Source organism: Thalassophryne amazonica, unplaced genomic scaffold (assembly GCF_902500255.1).
Source record: "Thalassophryne amazonica unplaced genomic scaffold, fThaAma1.1, whole genome shotgun sequence".
NCBI lineage: Eukaryota > Metazoa > Chordata > Actinopteri > Batrachoidiformes > Batrachoididae > Thalassophryne > Thalassophryne amazonica.
Genome location: NW_022986244.1, coordinates 146,415 through 171,732, shown reverse-complemented (window position 1 = coordinate 171,732; position 25,318 = coordinate 146,415). Strand labels below are relative to the sequence as shown.

Here is a 25,318-nt window from a genome sequence, read left to right as displayed (position 1 = left end):
GGAAATCACCCTACCCTCCGGGTGGGCACAGTGCTCTCCACACAGAAGTTCATGTAGTCAGTGACACACTGGGTCAGGCCGTTGATGTCTTCACCATAAGAGTTTTGAAACATGCTCCAGTCTGTGGTTCTGAAACAGTCCCTCAGCCTCTCAGTGGCCTCTTCAGTCCAGAGTTTCGCTGACCTTTTCTGCACTGGGTCTCTTCTCACCCTGGGTGTGTTTTGGGGGAGCAGATAGACAAATCTTGTGATCTGAGCATCCCAGCGGGGGAGGGGGGCGGAGGTGTAAGTGTCCTCCACATTAGCGTAAAAAAGGTCCAGTATTCTATTGTCCCTGGTTTTACACGTGACGTACTGGGTGAACGTGGGGAGGGTGGAGGAGAGGGACACGTGGTTAAAGTCCCCAGTGATGAGGAGGAGGGCACAGGGGTGTTGTGTCTGCAGGCGCGTGACTGTACTGTGAATCTGCTCACAGGCAGCGGCAGCATCTGCAGAGGGAGGAATATACATGCAGAGTGTAATCACACTTCCAAACTCCTGTGGGAGATAGTACGGCCTCATGCTCAACGCGAGTAGCTCCACTTCCGAGGAGCAGATCTGATCTTGGAGGTGAATATGAGTCCCGCTGCACCATCTCTCATTCACATAAACGGCGAGCCCCCCTCCTCTCTTTTTTTCCGCTCTCTGCCAGCGTCCTGTCTGGGCGGATGAGTGTGAAGCCGTCCATTTTAATTAAAGAGTCTGGTACATGTTCTTCCAACCACGTCTCTGTGAACCACATGAGACTGCAGCCCTTATACAGCCTCTGGAAACGGGTTAGCGCTGCTAGCGCCTCAGTCTTGTTGCGGAGAGATCTTACATTCCCCATGACTACAGACGGAATATAAGTCCTTCCCCGCTTTGTCCGCCCGCCCCTGCTGGTTCCAGAGGAGAGGAGCCTGAAAGCTGAAGGCTCTGCCTCCCATTCTACTCTTACAAACCCTAGGAACTACAAGTAAGCCTGCAGTCTGAGAGCGAAGCACTCTATTGGGGTGATATGGTACTGTGAGGTCCCTAAGATAAGATGGGACCTGATTATTCAAAACCTTATAAGAAGAATAATTTTAAATTCTGTTCTAGAATTAACAGGAAGCCAATGAAGAGAGGCCAATATGGGTGAGATATGCTTTCGCCTTCTAGTCCCCGTCAGTACTCTAGCTGCAGCATTTTGAATTAACTGAAGGCTTTTCAGGGAACTTTTAGGACAACCTGATAATAATGAATTACAATAGTCCAGCCTTGAGGAAATAAATGCATGAATGAGTTTTTCAGCATCACTCTGAGACAAGACCTTTCTAATTTTAGAGATATTGCGCAAATGCAAAAAAGGAGACCTACATATTTGTTTAATATGCGCATTGAATGACATATCCTGATTAAAAATGACTCCAAGATTTCTCACAGTATTACTAGAGGTCAGGGTAATGCCATCCAGAGTAAGGATCTGGTTAGACACCATGTTTCTAAGATTTGTGGGGCCAAGTACAATAACTTCAGTTGTATCTGAGTTTAAAAGCAGGAAATTAGAGGTCATCCATGTCTTTATGTCTGTAAGACAATCCTGCAGTTTAGCTAATTGGTGTGTGTCCTCTGGCTTCATGGATAAATAAAGCTGGGTATCATCTGCGTAACAATGAATATTTAAGCAATGCCGTCTAATAATACTGCGTAAGGGAAACATGTATAAAGTGAATAAAATTGGTCCTAGCACAGAACCTTGTGGAACTCCATAATTAACCTTAGTCTGTGAAGAAGATTCCCCATTTACATGAACAAATTGTAATCTGTTAGATAAATATGATTCAAACCACCACAGCGCAGTGCCTTTAATACCTATGGCATGCTCTAATCTCTGTAATAAAATTTTATGGTCAACAGTATCAAAAGCAGCACTGAGGTCTAACAGAACAAGCACAGAGATGAGTCCACTGTCTGAGGCCATAAGAAGATCATTTGTAACCTTCACTAATGCTGTTTCTGTACTATGATGAATTCTAAAACCTGACTGAAACTCTTCAAATAGACCATTCCTCTGCAGATGATCAGTTAGCTGTTTTACAACTACCCTTTCAAGAATTTTTGAGAGAAAAGGAAGGTTGGAGATTGGCCTATAATTAGCTAAGATAGCTGGGTCAAGTGATGGCTTTTTAAGTAATGGTTTAATTACTGCCACCTTAAAAGCCTGTGGTACATAGCCAACTAATAAAGATAGAATGATCATATTTAAGATCGAAGCATTAACTAATGGTAGGGCTTCCTTGAGCAACCTGGTAGGAATGGGGTCTAATAGACATGTTGATGGTTTGGAGGAAGTAACTAATGAAAACAACTCAGAACAATTGGAGAGAAAGAGTCTAACCAAATACCAGCATTACTGAAAGCAGTCGAACATAAATATATGTCTTTGGGATGGTTATGAGTAATTTTTTCTCTAATAGTTAAAATTTTATTAGCAAAGAAAGTCATGAAGTCATTACTAGTTAAAGTTAAAGGAATACTCGGCTCAAAAGAGCTCTGACTCTTTGTCAGCCTGGCTACAGTGCTGAAAAGAAACCTGGGGTTGTTCTTATTTTCTTCAATTAGTGATGAGTAGTAAGCTGTCCTAGCTTTACGGAGGGCTTTTTTATAGAGCAACAGACTCTTTTTCCAGGCTAAATAAAGATCTTCTAAATTAGTGAGACGCCATTTCCTCTGCATCTTATGGGTTATCTGCTTTAAGCTGCGAGTTTGTGGGTTATACCAGGAGTCAGGCACTTCTGATTTAAGGCTCTCTTTTTCAGAGGAGCTACAGCATCCAAAGTTGTGCTCAATGAGGATGTAAAGCTATTGATGAGATCATCTATCTCACTCACAGAGTTTAGGTAGCTACTCTGCACTGTGTTGGTATATGGCATTGGAGAACATAACAAAGAAGGAATCATATCCTTAAACCTAGTTACAGCGCTTTCTGAAAGACTTCTACTGTAATTAAACTTATTCCCCACTGCTGGGTCCATTAAAGTAAATGTAAATGTTATTAAGAAATGATCAGACAGAAGGGGGTTTTCAGGAAATACTGTTAAGTCTTCAATTTCTATGCCATATGTCAGATCTAAAGTGTCGCTAAGGTGGTGGGTGGGCTCATTTACATTTTGAGCGAAGCCAATTGAGTCTAATAATAGATTAAATGCAGTGTTGAGGCTGTCATTCTCAGCATCTGTGTGGATGTTAAAATCGCCCACTATAATTATCTTATCTGAGCTAAGCACTAAGTCAGACAAAATGTCAGAAAAATCACAAAGAATCTCAATAATTTTATTGTCATATGCACAAATGAACATGTTCCCTGCACAATGAAATGTGTTTACTGCATTTAACCCATCCTAATTGTCAGTTAGGAGCAGAAGTCGCCTTTAAGCTCCCGGGGACCAGCTCCAGATGTATAAGACTAAGACTAAGAGACTAAGAGTCAAGCTTTCAAATGAATTAAAGCTCTGTCTGGGTCTTTGATTAATTAATAAGATGGAGTGGAAGATTGCTGCTAATCCTCGCCCTCGGCCCGTGCTTCAAGCATTCTGACAGTTAGTGTGACTCGGGGTTGTTGACTCATTTAAAGGAGACCTGCATTGAAAAAAATGCAGTCAGATTTTTTGAACAAAAAATGACTTACATTTACACGAGATCCTTTTGAATGTAGTAAAGTAAATCTGCAAGCCCAGATCTGTCATTCAGTGGAGAAATCTTCATTTGAAAATGACAAATTTACAGCTAACATTTAGCCCTCCGCAAATTGTCCCTCTCATCATGGACGCTACCGGGACGTCTCGGACAAGACCCTCTCCCAGCATGCATTGCGCCAATTGTAATTAGTGGATTTACGTCAGTTTGCATCGCTTACCTTTTTGTCTTATACGGAAGGATCAACGGTTTTTTTAAAACTTCGTATTGTCTTGCGGTACGTTTGGTGAGTATATATTTATTTTTATTTTTGCCTGAAAATTATTTTGGGGGACTTTTTCATACACCCGTTTGATTGAGTGGTGTCTCAATGAAAATCTACTGTCTTTCGCCTCCGGTACCATCGCGGTATATGGATGGCGAGACCCGCAAAGAATCCCAGTCATTAAAAATATATAAACCTCTCTCAGCGTCCGTGGAGCTCCAGGGCTCCGATTGCCGAGGCGTGTGGTGCTGTGGATTTTGCCGCAAGAAGTCTGTCCTTGCAGCAACAGGTGTACTGGCCGCTTCGCATTAAAACAGTGAGCGTAATCTCAGGACTTGTGCCAAGTGTGCTGCAGCTCCGTTCAGTAGACAGAGAGGTGATGCCGGTGTTGTGCGCTGAATCTGGCACAACATCGGCTGCAAAGCAGACACGGGCGGTGTGAGTGACCCGCGCGGTGTGAGTGACCCGCGTCGGCGTTTAACGAGCTCGTTAACGAGCCCGCAGACTTAATAAGCGCAGCGGAGGCAGAGAGCAGGAGAGGAAGAATGGAGCCCGCTGTCGATGTCATTGCTGATCTGAGCACACAGATCTGTATCTCACATTCATTGCAGCTTACTTTTGGATGTTGAAACCAGGACGTGTATAAGTAACGTTACTAACAGATAAAATCAATTTCAATGCAGGACCGGACTGAAGGCAGGAGCGCGTCGTCTTGTCCCTGACGTCATGGAAATGATACGGCTGTACAAACTATTTTCACAGAGGGCTAAATTTTAGCTGCAAATTTGTCATTTTTAAACGAAGATTTCTCCGCTGAATTACAAATTTGGGCTTACAGATTTACTTTACTGCATTCACAAGGGTCTTATAAATACATATCGGCTATTTCTTTCTGAGATCTGACCACATTTATTTCAGTGCAGGTCTACTTTAAACTAACATATTCATCCTGCTGTAACCAGGTTTCTGTAAGGCAGAATAAATCAATATGTTGATCAATTATTATATCATTTACTAACAGGGACTTAGAAGAGAGAGACCTAATGTTTAATAGACCACATTTAACTGTTTTAGTCTGTGGTGCAGTTGAAGGTGCTATATTATTTTTTCTTTTTGAATTTTTATGCTTAAATAGATTTTTACTGGTTGTTGGTGGTCTGGGAGCAGGCACCGTCTCTACGGGGATGGGGTAATGAGGGGATGGCAGGGGGAGAAAAGCTGCAAAGAGGTGTGTAAGACTACAACTCTGCTTCCTGGTCCCAACCCTGGAACCCACGGTTTGGAGGATTTAATAAAATTGGCCAGATTTGTAGAAATGAGAGCTGCTCCATCCAAAGTGGGATGGATGCCATCTCTCCTAACAAGACCAGGTTTTCCCCAGAAGCTTTGCCAATTATCTATGAAGCCCACCTCATTTTTTGGACACCACTCAGACAGCCAGCAATTCAAGGAGAACATGCGGCTAAACATGTCACTCCCGGTCTGATTGGGGAGGGGCCCAGAGAAAACTACAGAGTCCGACATTGTTTTTGCAAAGTTACACACCGATTCAATATTAATTTTAGTGACCTCCGATTGGCGTAACCGGGTGTCATTACTGCCGACGTGAATTACAATCTTACCAAATTTACGCTTAGCCTTAGCCAGCAGTTTCAAATTTCCTTCAATGTCGCCTGCTCTGGCCCCCGGAAGACAATTGACTATGGTTGCTGGTGTCACTAACTTCACATTTCTCAAAACAGAGTCGCCAATAACCAGAGTTTGTTCCTCGGTGGATGTGTCGCCGAGTGGGGAAAAACGGTTAGAGATGTGAACGGGTTGGTGGTGTACAGGGGGTTTTTGTTTAGAACTATGCTTCTTCCTCACAGTCACCCAGCCGGCCTGCTTTCCCGGCTGCTCGGGAACTGCTGGGGGACAGCTAATGGCGGCTAAGCTACCTTGGTCCGCACCAACTACAGGGGCCTGGCTAGCTGTCGGATTTTCCAAGGTGCGAAGCCGAGTCTCCAATTCGCCCAGCCTGGCCTCCAAAGCTACGAATAAGCTACACTTATTACAAGTACCATTACTGCTAAAGGAGGCCGAGGAATAACTAAACATTTCACACCCAGCTCAGAAAAGTGGGGGAGAGACAGGAGAAGCCACCATGCTAAACCGGCTAAGAGCTAATAGCTGCGCTAAGCTAGCGGATTCCTAAAAACACACAAAGTGAATAATGTGTAAATAATTTAGAGGTGATTCAGCAGAGAGGGTACTTTAGTTAATGGCACGTGAAGATTACACTGTGAAATAAATTATCTAGTTATCTAGATCAATCTAACTACTCAGATTAAACACCTAACAGATACAGCAAAACACCGTTGTGCTCCGGAACAGGAAGTGATAAAATACCGCAGTTAGAGCCAACCACCAGTAGAGTACCACCAGTGATGGCGTTGTTGATGCAGCTGCCTGCCAAAATCTGACACTCTGAACAGATGAATAGTTTTGGGATTCAGTGTGTCTTTCTGCAGCTTTTGTAAATTCGATCCTTTACTTTTGAATGTAAGCTCAGAAGCTTCGTTGTCGGATAAAGCAGTGTTCGTTTCACTATCAGCCAGTGGGGTGTTTCTGCTTTTCCAAAAAAGTGCATGTAAAATGCACAAAGTAAAATGCAGAGTAATCAGACTTGTTCCAGAAATGCACCTGCTGATTCGGGGAGGAAAGCTGGACCTTTTGTTTTTTTTTGTTTTTTTTGACAATATAGAGGGGTGTCAAAATCTGAGTCATAAGGACAAGGTGAGAGTTTCACACTCTGAAGTGATTGAACGCCCCCAACCCGGTGATACTGTGACTTGGGAATTCAAACTTTTCATATTGAAAATTATGCAGCAGAAATGTGTTTAAAAAAAAAAAAGTCTGGAATCTCCCACATTTTAAATAGTCTTTCTGTACATTCTTTTTTTTTTTGTTTCAAATAAGTTTATTGCACATTCGTAACATACAGTGTATCAATGAAACACAAACATTTTAGATGAATTTAACTAATCAACAATTCAGCACAGAATAGACCAGAAACAGAATTAAAAGATTTTCATTTTTGTCTTTGTGCTTCAGGACTCGAGGTCTGATTGGACCCTGAGCGGAAGCGTTGCGCTCAGTGATAGTTCCCAACAGTACCGCTATACTAAAATTTCGAATCAAAACATCAAACAGTTTGTCAAAACAATGCTATTTACTGCTTTTTATATTAGAATAAAATTATTCTTGTGCAGACTTGAGTTGATCCTTCTGGCCCTCCATAATATTTTCTGTTTCTCATTTGTCCCTTTGCAAAAAATAATTGCCCACACCTGTATTATACCAAAGTGTTCCATTACTTATGCAGCCCATCATCTTGGCTTTGATTGTTTTGAATTAATTTATATCAAGTTGTAGAGCTTTACTTTCAGTTTGAGTCTAAGGAAGTTAATTTTAGAAATTTTTATATTGAGAAGCCTGATTTACTTTTTGCATTTGAAATGCCTTAAACAAATTAAAATGCGTGAAATACCAGGGGGTGAAGACTTTTGCAAGCCACTGTGGACCTGAAAATGCACTGACCCTGTGCCGGTGTCCGAACGGTCCCCCTAGAAATCAGTCCACTTTGCCTTCACTGTGCATTCGTCATCAGCCGCGGTTCACCGATTATCACCTCGTTTCTGCTTCAAACTGCCTCCAGTCATCATCTGTCTCAGCCACAGATATCTGAAGCTTTTCTACAACAATCATTTCCACATAAATTCAGCATTATTTCAGCATAAAACACGGAGGAAGCTATCAGAGTGCTGCTAGTTAACTAGCAGCTAACACAAGCTGCTAGTTGCTGCGTTCACTGCCCCTCCGTCATTTCAAAGCATCACGGAATTTTGCCTCGTTTCTGTTTCAAACTGACTTTAGAATGATTTAAGAGGTTTTACTTTGTCATCTGATGAGTAATAATCACATTAATCCATTTGTTCGCTTTGGGTGAAGGGAGTCAGACTCAGGGAGTCAGACTCAGACGAGCTGCTGAGCTCTGAAAAGACGCATGCGCAGTGAAGGCAGGGTGGACCAATTTTTCGGGGGGACCGTTCGGTCACTGACACCGGCAGTGTGGTTGGGACAGTGACGGGGATTCGGATCAGTCAGGGGTGGGGTTCTCATAGGGTCAGGAGCTGCAGCCGTTCTGTGTCTTATCGAAGTGGAAGAAGAAGCTTCCTGGAGTAATAAAAGCCCCTCACTGCTGTCCGTCTCTGAGGACAGCGTCCTGACAGGGCCGTTGCTTCACCTCCTGTCCTCCAAGGCCTTGGTGGTGATGTTCTGCTGTCTTTGTCTTTCAGAACCCACCAACATGTTGGACGTCAGAGCCATCCTGTGGTTGGAGAACTACCTGCAGGTCTCCGCCGTAGCCTTCACTCTCACACGCTGCTCAACGCTTTTCACATCCGCTGCTGACCTCCGTCCTGTTCTCTGACTTCACAGATGTGGCAGTCCACCATCTTGGTAGTTTCTCATGACCGCAACTTCTTGAACGCCGTCGTGACGGACATCGTCCACCTGCACTCCCAGAGACTGGACAGTTACCGTGGCGACTATGAAAACTTTATTAAAACCAAAGAAGACAGACTGAAAAACCAACAGAGAGAATATGACGCCCAGTTACAGTACAGACAACACATACAGGTACTACAAACTGTAGTACACGTTCTGTCAGCTCCACTGCAGGTACTATTATGTCTACTATAGGTACTGTCACATCTGCTGTCAGTACTGTCAGCTCTACTACAGCTACTATAACCTCTATTATGGGTACTGTCATGTCTACTACAACCCCTGGCAAAAATTATGGAATCACCGGCCTCGGAGGATGTCCACTTGGTGTAACAGCTCTCCAAGGTGTGATCACTCCTTTTTAGATGCAGACTAATGAGCAGATCTGATTTGATGCAGGTGTTAGTTTTGGGGATGAAAATTTACAGGGTGATTCCATAATTTATTCCTCAGAATTGAGTGAGTCCATATTTTTTTCCCTCTGCTTGGTCTAAAAAAGTAACCGTTACTGACTGCCACAATTTTTTTTCCTGATTTCTTATAGTGTTTCTTAAAGCCAGAAAGTTGCCATTTGAAATGACTTTAGTTTTGTGTCATATCTGTGATCTGCTTTTTTCTACAAAATTAAACAACTGAATGAACATCCTCCGAGGCCGGTGATTCCATAATTATTGCCAGGGGTTGTATAGGTACTGTCAGCTGTGCTACAGGTACTATCACCTCTATTATAGGTATTATCACGTCTACTGTAGGTACTGTCAGCTCTGCTACAGGTACTATCACCTCTGTTAGAGATATTATCACGTCTACTATAGGTACTGTCAGCTGTGCTACAGGTACTATCACCTCTGTTATTGTCATGTCGGGCGGCAGTCCGACCCCAGGAGCGGGTGGACCCACAATACAAACTCCCGAACCAGGCTTTGAGGTACAAGTCGTCATGTTTATTTCGGGCAGAGGTTCGGTACACAGGTTGTCAGAAAACGGAGCAGAGGCACAAGCAGGGTGAGGCAAAAAGGCGGCCAAAAACACAAAGCAAGGAACTGGTACATGGCAAGACTAATCAGGACAGAGAACAAAAGGCTGGAGAGTGTGCTGGAAGCGACAACAATCTGGTGAGGGACTGTGAGACTGTGAGGGTTTATATGCATGTGGACAAATTAGGAACAGGTGGTGTTAACAAGATGCACGTGAGAGGAAGGATCCAGAAAGGGGGCGTGGCTAATGAACAAAGATACTATGTTGTGCAAGACAGTGAGGGAAGACAACACAAGGTGGAGAGAAGCAAAGACAAATATGTGTGAACAGGTGTCAAGAATGTGACTAAATGAAAACACAAAGCAGACTGGGACAAAGTGTGAGAGGAGGGCACAGAACTAATGGAGTGACATGACGTGACAACACAGACGGAGATGCCAGAGGGATGAAGACAAAAAGCAGGTGCAGCTTGGAGTGAAACACAAAACTAAGAACAGAGCTACTATGGAATATAATATTACTATGAACAAAAGTAATAATGAAAACTTAGGGCCGAAAAACATAGCTGGGTGATTCTTTAACTACGGGCACTATTGGCCTTGTAAATGTAATTTCCACCACATCATTGCCTTACAATATAAAGCGCCTTGGGGCAACTGTTTGTTGTGATTTGGCGCTATATACATGTGCTCTGATGTCACCGTTTATCTCCATAGAAACTACCCAAACAATCTTTCATACAAACTGTTTAGGGACATTACAGTGTTGTGGTGGAAATTACGGCAATAGTGTGGGACAACTACATTTTGTTAAAAAAAAATCACAACAGTTGTATGACATTGAATACCCCAATTATGTTTTGATTATTTTACTGATATTTTATTCAGAGATATTTTAAAACATTAGAAAAAACGTTTCTTTACCATTCATTTTTATCATTGAAGATCAAAAGTCTGGGTTTGGGACAAGCACAAAACGGCAATATTTGCATATAATGATGCTGAAAAAAGGTGAAAAAGTCATCATAGACTACTAGAACAAATTTCTTAACACACTTTCATTGTAAAGATAACTATAAAAGTGTGAAATTTCCCCTTTTTTCTGTTTTTCATACAATATGATCAAAGGACATAATAAGTGCCCGTAGTCTAAGAATCACCCAGCTAGGAACCAGGCATGACATAACTGATCAGAAGACATGAAACAGAATACTAAAGCAAAACTAAATAAGTGATAACATAATGAAAACACAACTGACTGAAGAATACCAAGTGAAAACCAGATGACAAAATCAACAAGCCATGACACAAAAATACCAATACTAAAGATCAACAGAAATTAATAGATGACAACTGAATGATAAACAATGAAAACACAATCTGGCAGAACAAGAAAAGAACTAGACAATAGCTAAAGAATGCAAAGTAACAGAGAACCAAAGTAAAATAGAACAGGGAATAAATACATGATAAATAGCTAATAAAACAGAACAGGAGCAGAAAGTGGGTCAAAGAAAGGGGAAGCAAGTAGACCAAACCTGATCAGGGCCAAGTATGACAGTTATAGGTATAATCACGTCTACTGTAGATACTGTCAGCTGTGCTACAGGTGCTATCACCTCTATTATAGGTATAATCACGTCTACTGTAGGTACTGTCAGCAGTGCTACAGGTACTATCACCTCTGTTATAGGTATAATCACGTCTACTGTAGGTACTGTCAGCTGTGCTACAGGTACTATCACCTCTATTATAGGTATAATCACGTCTACTGTAGGTACTGTCAGCTGTGCTACAGGTACTATCACCTCTGTTATAGGTATAATCACGTCTACTGTAGGTACTGTCAGCTGTGCTACAGGTACTATCACCTCTGTTATAGGTATAATCACGTCTACTGTAGGTACTGTCAGCTGTGCTACAGGTACTATCACCTCTATTATAGGTATAATCACGTCTACTGTAGGTACTGTCAGCTGTGCTACAGGTACTATCACCTCTGTTATAGGTATAATCACGTCTACTGTAGGTACTGTCAGCTGTGCTACAGGTACTATCACCTCTATTATAGGTATAATCACGTCTACTGTAGGTACTGTCAGCTGTGCTACAGGTACTATCACCTCTATTATAGGTATAATCACGTCTACTGTAGGTACTGTCAGCTGTGCTACAGGTACTATCACCTCTATTATAGGTATAATCACGTCTACTGTAGGTACTGTCAGCTGTGCTACAGGTACTATCACCTCTGTTATAGGTATAATCATGTCTACTGTAGGTACTGTTAGCTGTGCTACAGGTACTATCACCTCTATTATAGGTATTATCACGTCTACTGTAGGTACTGTCAGTTGTGCTACAGGTACTATCACCTCTGTTAGAGGTATTATGTCTACTGTAGGTACTGTCAGCTCTGCTACAGGTACTGTCACCTCTGTTAGAGGTACTATCATGTCTACTGTAGGTACTGTCAGCTCTGCTACAGGTACTGTCACCTCTGTTAGAGGTACTATCATGTCTACTATAGGTACTGTCAGCTCTACTACAGGTACTATCACCTCTGTTAGAGGTATTATCATGTCTACTATAGGTACTGTCAGCTCTGCTACAGGTATTATCACCTCTATTATAGGTACTGTCATGTCTACTGTATGGTACTTTCAGATGTGTGCTACGGGTACTGTGTGTGTGTGTGTGTGTGTGGGGTGTATGGTAGAGGTAGTACCTCTGTTGGGGGGACATGTCGTGCTCTTTGGAGTACTTAGCCCATCTTGGTCCTCACCATGCACTCAGCTCTCCCCTGTGGCTCCTAGCAGCTGTTAGCATGCAACAGCGGCCACACCCCGGGCAACGGCTTCGACTGGCCGGCTGAACCAGGTGGAGGGTAGCTGACGGGTGTAAAACCCTCAGTGAATTCGGGCTTGTCTACCCTTGCATACGAAGACTGGATCCGGCGGACTGCGCGGAGGAAACCAACTGATTGGTTCAGCGGGCAGAAAGGCGGACCCAGCAAAGCGCTGTGGAGCACGTACAGGGCACAGTGAGACACTAAGGACACTGTTGGCCATCCACTGCATCCCGAGCCATCTCCAGCCGTCCTGACTGTCTTGCCACTGGACACAGATGGGCCGGGATAAGAGAGTGAGGCTGACGACTGTGCGCAACTCTCCCTCACTTAAATCTAAGTCACGCGCAAGTCATGACTCCACCCTCCACACACCACCACACACCTACCACCGTAGTAATAATAATAATAATAAAAAAAACAAAAAAAAAACACAAGTCCTGTGGCAATGGGTGAGTGGCGAAGCAGCAGGTGCGGATACACTGGGAGCTGTAGTCACAAACCTGCACACAGGCGGCCCAGGGCATAGGGTCGCTCTCTACTGGGCTGAAGTAGGTATTGGGGTAGGTATTGGCACATGGAATGTGCGAACCCTGCTGGATAACATCAAAGCAGACAGGCCAGAAAGAAGAACGGCGCTAGTGGCCAGGGAACTAGCTCGCTACAACGTGGACATAGCAGCACTCAGTGAAACACGCCTTGCGGACAAGGGCCAGCTCACAAAGCAAGGTGGCGGATACACATTCTTCTGGAGCGGTCGCAGCAGCGCTGAACGGCGAGAAGCAGGAGTTGGCTTTGCCATCAAGTCCCATCTCGCAAGGAAACTTGCCAAGCTTCCAGAGGGCATCAATGAACGACTGATGATTCTTCAGCTCCCGCTGGGGGGGGGAGAAGAATGCGACTCTGATTAGCGCATATGCCCCCAACATGACAAACCCTGAAGACATCAAGGACAAGTTCTACGAAGAACTCGACACCTTTATTGCAGCAGTCCCACAGTCCGAGAAACTTTTTGTCCTCGGGGACTTCAATGCTAGAGTAGGGGTCGACCACCAGACCTGGGATGGAGCCATTGGAAGACATGGCATTGGCAAGTGCAACAGCAACGGACTGCTGCTTCTCAAAACCTGTGCTGCACACGACCTCATTATCACCAATACCCTGTTCCGCCTCCCCATCCGCAACAAGACATCTTGGATGCATCCGCGTTCCAGGCACTGGCATCTGATCGATTATGTCATCACCAGGAAGAGGGATAGGCAGGACATGTGGGTGACCAAGTCGATGTGCGGCATCGAGTGCTGGACTGACCACCGGCTCATCGTCTCTAAGTGCAAACTTCGCATCCAACCAGCAAGAAGACCCCAGGGTCAGAAGGCTGTAAAGAGGCTCAATGTCTCGAAGCTGAAGAAGGTCGCTGACCAACTCTCCAGTGACTTGGATGACAGGCTGTCCGACACGCTGAATGACCAGGACAGCATTGAGGAACAGTGGGCTGCATTCAGAGATACTGTCTACTCCACGGCTCTCGAACACCTCGGACCAACCATACGTAAAAACCACGACTGGTTTTACGGGAACGAGGAAGAGATTCAGTCCCTGCTGACAGAGAAACACCAGCTGTTCCGAGTCCACCAGAACGACCCCTCCTCACAAGCAAAGAAAGATGCTTTCACCAACGCCAGGCAGAGGGTCCAGAAGAAGATACGCGAGATGCAAGATGCCTGGTTTAGCAAGAAGGCCGATGAACTCCAGGGCTATGCGGACAGTCACAACACCAAGCGCTTCTATGACTCACTGAAGGCTGTCTACGGACCTCAGTCCTCAGGCTCCTCCCCCCTCCTCAGTGCAGATGGGACCCAACTGCTGACAGAGAAGAAGCAGATACTGGAGAGATGGGCTGAACATTTCAACCAGGTCCTCAACCGCCCTGCCGTAATCAACGAAGAGGCCATTGCGCGCCTACCTCAAGTGGAGGTCAATGAAGACCTCAACACTCCGCCCACAGAAGATGAAGTCAGACAGGCCATCAAACAGCTCTCCTGTGGCAAAGCTCCAGGATCAGATGCTATCCCTGCTGAAGTGTACAAGGCAGGCGGCCCAGCATTGCTGCAAAGACTGACCAAACTCTACCAGTCATTGTGGAATGCAGGCGAGATCCCCCAACAGTTGAAGGACGCCAGTATCATCCACATCTACAAGAGAAAAGGCAACCGCCAGCAATGCGACAACCACAGAGGCATCTCCCTTCTGTCCGTCGTAGGGAAAATCCTGGCTCGAGTCCTGCACAACCGCCTACTACAACACCTTGAGCAGGGCCTCCTTCCAGAAAGTCAATGCGGATTCCGTGCCGGACGTGGAACTGTGGACACGATATTTGCTGCGCGCCGACTTCAGGAAAAGTGCCAGGAGCAACACAGGGACCTCTTCATGACCTTTGTTGATCTGACGAAGGCCTTCGATACGGTCAGCAGAGAAGACCTGTGGAAAATCATGGAGAAGTTTGGCTGCCCCAGCAGGTTCATCACAATGGTGCGACACTTCAATGATGGCATGATGGTGAAAGTTCTGCATGATGGTGACGAGTCAGAGGCCTTCCCAGTCACCAAAGGCGTAAAGCAGGGCTGCGTTCTTGCCCCGACACTGTTCAGCATGGTCTTTCCCGCCATGCTGACCGACGCTTTCCAGGACGGCCAGGACGGCATTCGCCTCAGATACAGGACTGACGGCGGGCTGTTCAACCTCAGGCGCCTCCAGGCTGTCACCAAGGTGACAGAGACCGTCATCAGAGATCTATTGTTTGCTGATGATTGCGCGCTCAACGAAGCTACAGAACAGAAGATGCAGCATGAAATGGACTGCTTTTCGAGAGCATGCGACAACTTTGGTCTCACCATCAGCACCAAAAAGACCGAAGTTATGTACCAACCAGCACCCGGAAAACTATACCAAGAACCCCACATCACAGTGACAGGACAGAATCTGCAGGCGGTCGACAACTTTACATACCTGGATAGCACCCTTTCTCGCGCAGTCAACATCGATGCAGAAATCAACAACAGGGTTGCAAAAGCCAGCGCCTCATTTGGAAGGCTCCGTGAGAATGTCTGGGAACGGAGAGGACTTAGCATTACCTCCAAGCTGAAGGTCTACCGTGCAGTGGTTCTAACCACCCTGCTCTATGCCAGTGAGACCTGGACTGTCTACAGCAGACATGCCAAGCAGCTCAACCACTTCCATATGAGCTGCCTCCATCGCCTCCTCCACATCAGGTGGCAGGACAAAGTCCCGGAGGTCCTTGAGCAAGCCGGCCTCCACAGCATCTACACCCTCCTGCAGAAGACGCAAGTCAGATGGACTGGCACGTAATCAGAATGCCTGACACTCGACTGCCAAAGCAGCTCCTGTATGGAGAACTGTACCAGGGCAGGCGCTCTGTCGGGGGGCAGAAGAAATGCTACAAAGACTGTCTCAAAGCGTCCCTGAAAATCCTGGGCTTTGAGCTCACCTCTTGGGAAACGCTTGCCCACAACCGCCCTCAGTGGCACAGCAAGACCACCAGTGGCGCCCGCGCAGCAGAGACCAGACGGATCGCGGACGCCTAAACAAAACGAGCTGCACGCAAGGCCCGAGCTACCTCTACCTCCACCGCAGCACCTACCCATGTGTGTCCCGCATGTGGGCGCACCTTTCAAGCCCAGATTGGCCTCATCAGCCACCTCCGGACGCACCGTCACTGATTACCCACCTACTGGAGCCATGGTCGTCTTCGACCCCGAAGGACGAACAACAACAACATGTATGTGTGTGGGTCGCGTTTCTTTTTTATGAGCGGGACCGGAGTGGCAGGTGTTTTTCGGCGTCGGTGATGCATGAGCATGTCCAGCCTGCAGCGGTCTCCCTGACAGACTGAAGCTGTGGAGTGTGTTGCTGACGTTTGGAAATAAAGTCCAAGTTCAAGTGAGAAGCTGCGTCGTGCATGCATGTCTGTCGGCCTCTATACACTGAAAAAAGTGAAACAGTGCACTTCATTCAAAGTACTTATTTACATTGGTCTAATGGAAAATTGTGGTTTCCAGTTTAAATCTGCTGGACTCACTTTACAAAACCATAAATATACATTGTGAGAAACTAAAATAATTAGCTGTAACAAATTACATACATTTTTTGAAGTTGATCCAAAGTAGCATTTTTTCCAGTGTAGTATGTGGTGAGTGCCGTAATCCGTACTGCCTATGTACGGATTTGGTTAATTCAATAGTAATTGAATGAAAATGTGCTGCTCTGAATCCATACTGAGGCAGTACTCACAATGTGCGTCATCTGTACTGCTGGTGAATCCGCAGCCTGACCGCAGCGAAAGTTCTGCATGCAATAAAACCTCTACGGCATGTCTGCGTGTGTCTGCGTGCTCCTAAATTCGTACTGAGGCACTACTTATGACGTACGGATCTCCAAATTTAGCCCACGTTTTTGCAAGTAGACCGCACACACGTGCAAGTACGGCGGGTTGTGACCACAGCTTAAGACTGCTACATGTGATTTTACAAGAGTCTGTAATGATGATTTCCAGGGTTTTTTCACACCCTTAAAAAAATCAAACTGCAAATTTTTATGATGATGTCATCAAATGACATCATAACTTAACATTTTGCTATATTCGTGATCCCCTCATCGAGCCCTTTAATTTGGTCTATTACAGGACATGTTTTGCTGTAATCTCAAGTTTGACCTAATTTAGGTGACCTTTGACCTCAAGCGAAACCCTGAGGGTCAAGGTCAATCACTTTTCCCAGGTAATGGTTTAGGAGAAAGGACTATCACTATGTGTATGCTAAATTTGGTGGTAAGGTTTCAAAAATTGCGACCAGGAAAGTTATTTTGTTCAATTTAGTGTTAGTGTATAGACCTTGCTGTGACCTTGACCCTTTTGGATTCTGAAAGGTATCTTGCTGCTATGTGCAAAGTTGCAAGAGCCTGCAATTTAAACTGTGTGCTGCACAGCGAGTTAAAGGTGAAAAAAGCAATGATTACAAAAAAAAAAAACATACATACATACTGACTAACATATTTTGCAAACTGGTAAGATAAATGACTTTATATATAGCAACTACAATAAATATGAATAATAAAAGAATAAACTCCAATAATGAAAATACACCACAACCATGCACATTGCACACAAACCCCAAATTAAAGAGCTGAATTTTAAATAAAAATCAATCAAACGAGCTCACATTTTTATAGTACTTCCCAATGCTGTGGACCGTCTGTGCTCATCTGTGTCAAATAACATCCTATGTGTTCCATTGCATGGTTTTTTTTCTTTGCTTTTTTTTTTTATTTAAAACTCCTTGTGTTAAGTAGCAGCACATGCTGTAGTGTGTACATGTGCTGCACTGAGTTCCTGCCCATTGTTAAAATTGCCCTCAGGGAAACACCGTGTTGAAAAGTGAGTTCAACATACAGAAAAAAGGTCTGACTTATACTCTAGAAAATGTGTATAATTCAGAGAATTAAAAAAAAAATTCTGCTAAAAATTAGCGTGGATGAGTTGAGATATTTCATTTATCATACCCTTTAGATAATTAGTTTTCTGCAGGATCTCAAGCTCTGTTTCCATGTTGGTATTAGCAGTGCAAATTTCATCCACGAGAAAAAGCAGGACCGGCGTCACTGTGTAACCACGTCATAATTTAATTTTAGACAGATTAAAGAAGCCTTTGTGTCAGCGTCAGGGACGGGGTTCCACAAACCCACTTTTGTCATCATAATTATGTAGAAAAAGTGAGCGCAGCGCGGTCTTCGTCTCAGGCTCATTAGTGGTGGAACGTGAAATCCCCAAACCTCCTTTCTTCTTCTCCTCCAAATAAAACATCCAGTTGTTTGTGGGATCTGTCATATTTGGACGGCGGCTGCGGTACTTCAGCAGCCAGAGTGGGTCTTATGTAAAGCCAAACCCGAGCCGGAACCGGGGTGTGCATGTGCAGCATGGTGCCAGATTTAGGAGGCTGAGATGCAGGAAACTGTCTGAAAAACACATCAAAGTGAAATATTTAATCTTCTGCTCTCCGAGGAAAACTAATGATGTCACACCATTTGTTTTCATTTGCCGGGGAAGCCGGGCGATGTTGTCACGCCTGAACCACGACAGGTTGTTGTTGCTCTGCAAGAGGTGGTGAAATTCTTCATCAGCTCATGCAAGTGTGCAAGAGAAGATCTCATTAGGGTGGATCTGAGGAAGCAGGTTTGGTGGGTTTCTATCCAGAGATGCTGAGGAGTTAAGGGAGTGTTTTTGTGGATGAGGAGGTACCAGTAAGTTTCATCACAGCAGAACCTTTTTTGTTTCTCGCTGAAGCTCTCTGACCTCAGTGAGACGCACGTCAGGGACTGACGACCTTGACACTAGGTCTGAGGTCTGATGGCCACACCAAAGTCTAGACGTCATCTGTCATTGGGTACAAAGCCTAGGCCAGCTTTATCTTGTGTTCAAGAGTGATAAACCTTGGATACATGGATGAAGCAGAAATGTGGTTCTGTTCACGTTTCTCAAGGCAGAAATCTAAATCTAGAAGGACGCTCAGAATTCATACATCTGCTGGGGACAAAAGACACTTTTTGTCCCAGATTCAGAAAAACTGGTTCAGTGTCCAAGTAATCCTGTTCAATCCAAACAGAGGCCCGTTCTGGCCTGGCTTAGCTAACCCCGTCTCCAAAACCCACATCTGTGGCTTCTGTATATTTGTGGATCATCTATGTATATCTCATGATGGCCCCGTGGCTGAGGTCACATCCTGTCCATGGCGACTGCTTTCAGCTGCTGATGTGCAAAAAAAAAAAAAAAAAAAAAAAAAAAAAGGCAAAACAATGACAGCAGGGCTGCTGATTGATGGTTTTTTAAAATCCTGATCCGGAATCTTTAAGACGGTCTGCTCGACCACATTTGAAGATAAACAAAAGATGCACGGCTACTTTTCATGTGCAGTCATGTGGCAAAGAATCAAAATTAAGATGCACCTGCCACTCTTACGATACAGAAATATGTTTTCTGACCATGTACAAGAAATTCAGAGTTCTATAATCACGTCGCAGATCTCCGTCAGATATCCTGAATTGTCATTTAAGATGTTGATAATTATATTCTGACAAGTGATATGAATTGCAGAAAACGTGCTGCAAATTCCCATAAATTTAAAGCTACAGTGTGTAGGATTTAGTGTCATCTGATGGTGACCCTCTGCACACTGTCATCAGCAACCACAGGAGCCTCTTCAGCCACAGACTGCTCCTCTCCAAGTGCAGGACCAACAGACTGAAAAACTCCTTTGTCCCTCAGCCAATCAAACTGTACAACTCCTCACTCAGGGGAGGAGGAGTAACAGTAGGACCCAGTAAACCAGGATTGATCAGAATGTCTGGTATTTATATTGTGTATTTATATTTTGAAAATTGTTTTTTTCCTTCTACTTTTGACACTCTGTGTGCTTCTTACCCTGTGTGCTGCTATAAAATGGTGCTGGAACCTCAATTTCCCTGAGGGAGTCTTCCAAGGGATAAATAAAGTTCTGTCTAATCTAATTAATAAAATCACAATGTGATGTGATAATGTGCATCAATCCATATCTTCAAACTGTTTTAATTAATGATGGAAAAGCTCCAGGATTTCTTGGTAGATATTTTTAAATATTGATCATAAGAATAACAATGATGAATGAATGAATGAATGCAATCACTGTAATTAGAATAACGAGGATCTCTTAAATGAGGATTTAATTCATCTACACTGTAAAGTGTAAATCATATGTATGAAACAAATGTTATAAATATCATCCTGTAGGTGTGTGTTTTTATTTCAGCTGTGCAGGAAGCAAAGACTGCAGAGAACAAAATGCTGGAAATGTGTAATTTCCCTCATGGACGCCGCGGTGCTTCCGAGTTAAATGCGTTGCTGCTGCTGTAGGAATTCTCTGTGGGCAGCAAATGTTGCTTTTCCAAAAACCTTCTTGTTTTCAAGCTCACAAAGGGTTTCACAGAAGCTTAAAGCACGTTTAAGAATGTTTCCTTTGATTTAGGTTCGTTTTGTTGGCGGTCGTCGTTGGGGTCAAGAAGCCGATCGACAATGACAAAAGTAATTGATAGCTTTTCCTTCTTCAGTGACAATCAGGTTAACGTCCCACACGATGTTCTGCAGCATCTTGTGGAGTGTTTGTCGTTTTCCACACGCTGCAGCGTTGTTTGTTGCGTAGGTTTGAAGTCAAGATTCCGTTCCAGCGAGAGCAGGTTGTTGATTTGCGCCTACTTGAGGAAGTGTACGTGTTGTGTGAACGTTTTCACGTCTGCTCGGTGTCTCGTGTGAACAGAGATGCCGTTGCTGAGCTCCTCACTCATCACACCCACATCCTGCAGAATTAATGTTTAAACATCGAGCCCGAAACCGCGGCCAAGGCTTCAGAGCGATTTGTGGCCTCGAGGGGCAGAGTTCTAGAGTTTGTTGAGGTTTTGTTGCTGAGTGAGGGTGAAGTGAAGTGTGAGATCAGCAGGCAGCAACAAGACTAACGCAGGCGTTCAAGAGGACGAGTCAAAGCCAGCGAGCCCAGATTACAACTCACTCATGTTTAAACCATCAGCACTGGACAGCTCCATCTCACGCCGGTTCCTGATGGCATCACAAAAAGCCATTTAATCTAGTTGGTCGAGATACCGTGAGGAAATGTTCCATTTTCATGACGGTATCATAGACTTTGGGGTGAGGTGGGGGTTAGGGGTAGAGTTACACAATCACAAAAAACACAGCGTGAGACTGGACTGCAATGGACATGAGCTTCAGGGACCAAAAATAAGGAGGATGTGGTGTCAAACGGAGATATTCACTCTTACTGCCTGATTAGTCTGGAAAAATGGACTTTATCTCCAGGTCCATAAGTATTTGGAGTTTTTGTAACTTTGGCTTGGTACACCACCGCAGTGAAGTTTGAAATTCTAGAAGATCTTCTTGTAGTGGTCACTTTGGCTTTAATTCAACAAGTTTAAAAAAACACATTCTTTACAGATTGTCATTGGTACAAATCATTTTTACATCCACTTTTCTTTAGACAAGTCAGTGGATGGACACACGAACATGTCCAAGTCACTGGAGAGGTCTTGGACTTCATTTACGTCACATCATGATGGTGCTAGTCCAACTTCTCTGATGGTTTGCATTCTCACATCCAGCTCCTCCAGGTGAGGCCTCCATAGTCTCTGGTTGCAGAGTATCAGTGAAAGAGGCTTGTAAACGATGGCATTAAACGTGTTTATTGAAAGCATCAGAGGGATGATGCAGACCCAGCGGTGCGCGACAAACCACAATATATACGTACAAGTACATACACATCTGTCTGTAATGGTGTTTTTGACTCTGTAAGACGTCATCATATATGATACCAATCAATAACAAATATTTTGCAGATCAATATATTCTTTAGATCATCCATGTAGGCTTGTTTTTTTTTTTAGATACACAAACAATGGTGTTTTTCTTGACCTTTGCTCAGATTGCTCCAAATTCTAATCACCTCCAGATAACTGTCTGAGTAATATTCCCACCAGGTTTCATGAAAATCCGTCATGCTGTTTTGGAGTTATCTTGTACAGACACACGCACACACACATACACACTTGTGACAACACCCTGCTGTCGCTGCATCACAATCAAGAGATTGTGCTTTTTTCTATCTGTCCGACTCATTTGTTTCAAACCCTGTTTGTTTTTCTTTCACAGTTCATGGTCATCGAGTATTAAAAAACACGTATTTCTTCTCCTTGAACTGAAAGACTTTGAAAAAGCTTTGGAAAGTTTTGAATTCTCTTGAGCAGACCGACGGCATCATGACGACATCAGGAGAGCGTGGAGAGAACGTGGCCCTAGGCGCCGTGAAGGATCGGCTCAGATCAGATAACTAATGATCCCTTTGACACACGGCTGTGAGGTCAGAAGACTGGAGGTGTTTCCTAAACCCTGGCAGTGGTCCATGCGTGGTGAGCACACAATGAGAGAAACGCTCGCCTCACTTAGTCACAACTACTACAGCGAAAGAATTTTTCTTTTTGTTTTGATTGTACCAAAAAAAAAAAAAAAAAAAACCCCAGCAAAGAAGCGGAGTGAAGCCGCTGATTGAACTCCACGTGAAGCAAATGGTAAATGGACTGCATTTATAACGTGCTTTTCCATCTGCATCAGACGCTCAAAGCGCTTAACAATAATGCCTCACATTCACCCTGATGTTAGGCTGCTGCCATACAAGGTGCTTTACTACATGCCGGGAGCAACTAGGGGATTAAAGACCTTGCCCAAGGGCCCTTAGTGATTTTCCGGTCAGGCTGGGATTTGAACCGAGGATCCTCTGGTCTCATTGTCAGGATCTGCCCCAGCCTGGGGTTCATGTCTGGGTTTTCCCCTTATTTGGTTTAGGCTTCCACTGAGGGTTTTATAGTTTTACTGTTCATATTATTATATGTGGTCATGTAAGTCTTGGTTTGGTTCTGTTCGTTTCTGTACTTTGTGTAATGCTTCTGTTACCGTTTTATTCTGTGTATCATTTATTGATGATTTAGTCATTCATTGCATTACCTAGTCCCTGATTGATTTGTTCATCATTATTTCTTATTCTGTCAGTTTGTTTTGTCATGTTTAGTGTATTCACTTCCTGTGTCACGTCCTCTCTTTTAGTTATCACTGGTTTTCCACTCCTCGACTCGCCACCTTAGTTTTAGTTCTGCCCCCTCTGTTTTGTTCGTGTTTATTATGGTTAGTCAAGCACGTCACATTTTGCACCGTTGGTTTTTCTGTCATCTAATTATCTTGCCCCAGTTCACTTTGCTTTTGCCTTACTGCACTCTCTTGCACTTACCTTGTCTTCCCTGGCCACGCCCACTTCCAGCACTCTCTGCACACCTGTTCCTCATTTCACACTCTGATTCTTCCACTAGTATTTAAGCCCTCACAGTCTCATAGTCCCTCGCCAGATTGTTGCATGTTGCACTTTCCAGCGTCATGCCTTGTCCTGTTTTGCGTTGTAATATTTCTGACCTTGCCTGTATTACCATCTTCCACCTCGTCTTATCCCTGAACTCTGCTCGTTTTTGACTTTGCCTCTGCCTCAGCCAGTGAACTCCTGTCGCTGTGTAGTTGGAACTGTGCTTGTTTTTTGGACTCCGCCTCAGCTTGCTACCTGCCTGTACCTCCACCACGTTGACTGATTTCCTATGTACCGAACCTATTGCCAGCTTACTAGATAAAGTTATTTTTTCTTACTCCAACACCTGTGTCTGTGAGTCTGCATTTGCCTCCTACAACTTTCAGGGTCAAGCCACCAAGAACCAAGACACTCAAGTCCAACACTTAACCACTAGACCATCAGCTCCCCCAAGCAGAGATTAGGAACATTAGAATATTTTCCCCTCCCTTTTTAATGAAGCAGTGTTGGCTTTAAGCAGAGTAAATAACAGCAGAGGTGCCGCGGCTCCTCGCCGCGTGCCGGCTGCCGCGTCTTGGCGCTCACACGCAGAGAACAGAGGCCTTGAGGATATTCTGGTGCTGCACTCAAACACAGAGCTGATCCTCAATTGTTCCTTTCAGCTCATCTAAGCCGCTTTGATTTACCTTTGAATCAAACCATTTACTTTGCAGCCTCGTCAGCGACAGCGACGTGCACCTCCAGCACAAGAAGCATCAGAAGACCCGTGTGGATTTCTGAAGAACGCCTGAATGATTCTTCTGTTTGAGACGAGCTTCGTGTGGAATTACAGTGAACCAATAAAATAAATAAATAAAATGATGGAAGACTAAAATGGAGACAGATGATGTGCGTGCTGAAGGTCGCAGAAGAATCAGAATTACAGCAAGAGCAGGAGAAAAAAGTCAATATCACAGTAACGGCTTTGTACTTATGTCAAGATCTCTCACAAACTAATGGGGAAAAAAAATAAAAAAAACAACTGAACCTAAACTAACCTAATTAATTTTGTAATCACAAAATCTATCTATCTATCATCAGCGACCTACCTATCGACTTGTGTATTTTTAAACACTAGGAAATTGCGACTAAATGACTTGGCGTTAGCACTGTTAATGCTAACTACTGGCTTTTAATTAAACTCTTCTACAGTGACAGAAAGCAGGTTTAGCTAGATTTTGTACATAAAAGCTGCCGTACAAATAAAGTTTGTGGACTTGTTGTTGGACCTGTTGTTGGGTTCATTGTTGGACCTGTTGTTGGGTTCATTGTTGGACCTGTTGTTGGGTTCATTATTGGACTTGTTGAGTAAGTCTTCTATCAGGTTTTCTCCCCACCTTCTCCTAGTTGTTACCAGATTGTCTAGTTTTCTTTTAATTTGTATGTTTGTAATTCTGCTTCCTGTTGCTGTCATCTCATTTTGGGGTTTTTGTCCCGTGTTGGTTATTCCATTTTGACTTAATTAAGCCTTCTTTACCACTTTTGGTATTTTCAAGCAGATGTTGTGCTTTTGGGTTCAGTCCAGGAATCATGTCAGCATTAATGGAGTGAAGAAGAAAAACTAGAATGAAGCACTGTAAACTGCTTCAGAACTTTGGTACTCAGACTCTCAGAAACAATTTCAGACGGGTCTTCTCCCTCGACCCACTCCTTGTTGACGTTCATGAGCACCACATTTACTTTGGATTAATTGGGAGAGAATGACTTTGGATGTGACGGCTGTTCGTTCTGCTCTGTCGACTCGCGCAAAAATAAATATTAACAGGCTTGTGATTTTCAAATTTAGTGATTGAGTGCAGTCATTATGTTGAAGTCCTGACAGTCTGGACCTGTCTGGATAACTAATAAGAATCCAGTAGAGACTGTACAAACTCTGTAAGACAGAGACATGAATATTTATGTATTAATATCAAACTCCTCATGTATATGATAATTAAGGTAGGTAACAATACACCAGGCATAACCGTGAAATCAGGTTCTGGCCACAGATG

At 44.0% G+C, this 25,318-nt stretch overlaps 1 protein-coding gene across 2 annotated transcripts in view; it reads left to right on the top strand.

Moving 5' to 3' along the window:
* abcf3 (ATP-binding cassette, sub-family F (GCN20), member 3) overlaps positions 1–25,318 on the top strand; it is a 166,852-nt gene that overhangs the window by 82,084 nt on the left and 59,450 nt on the right. For both annotated transcript variants that reach the window (XM_034165315.1, XM_034165314.1), the window contains exons 12-13: positions 8,298–8,353; positions 8,440–8,640. In XM_034165315.1, coding sequence (XP_034021206.1) covers positions 8,298–8,353; positions 8,440–8,640 — 257 coding nt within the window. The remainder of the gene's footprint in view (positions 1–8,297; positions 8,354–8,439; positions 8,641–25,318) is intronic.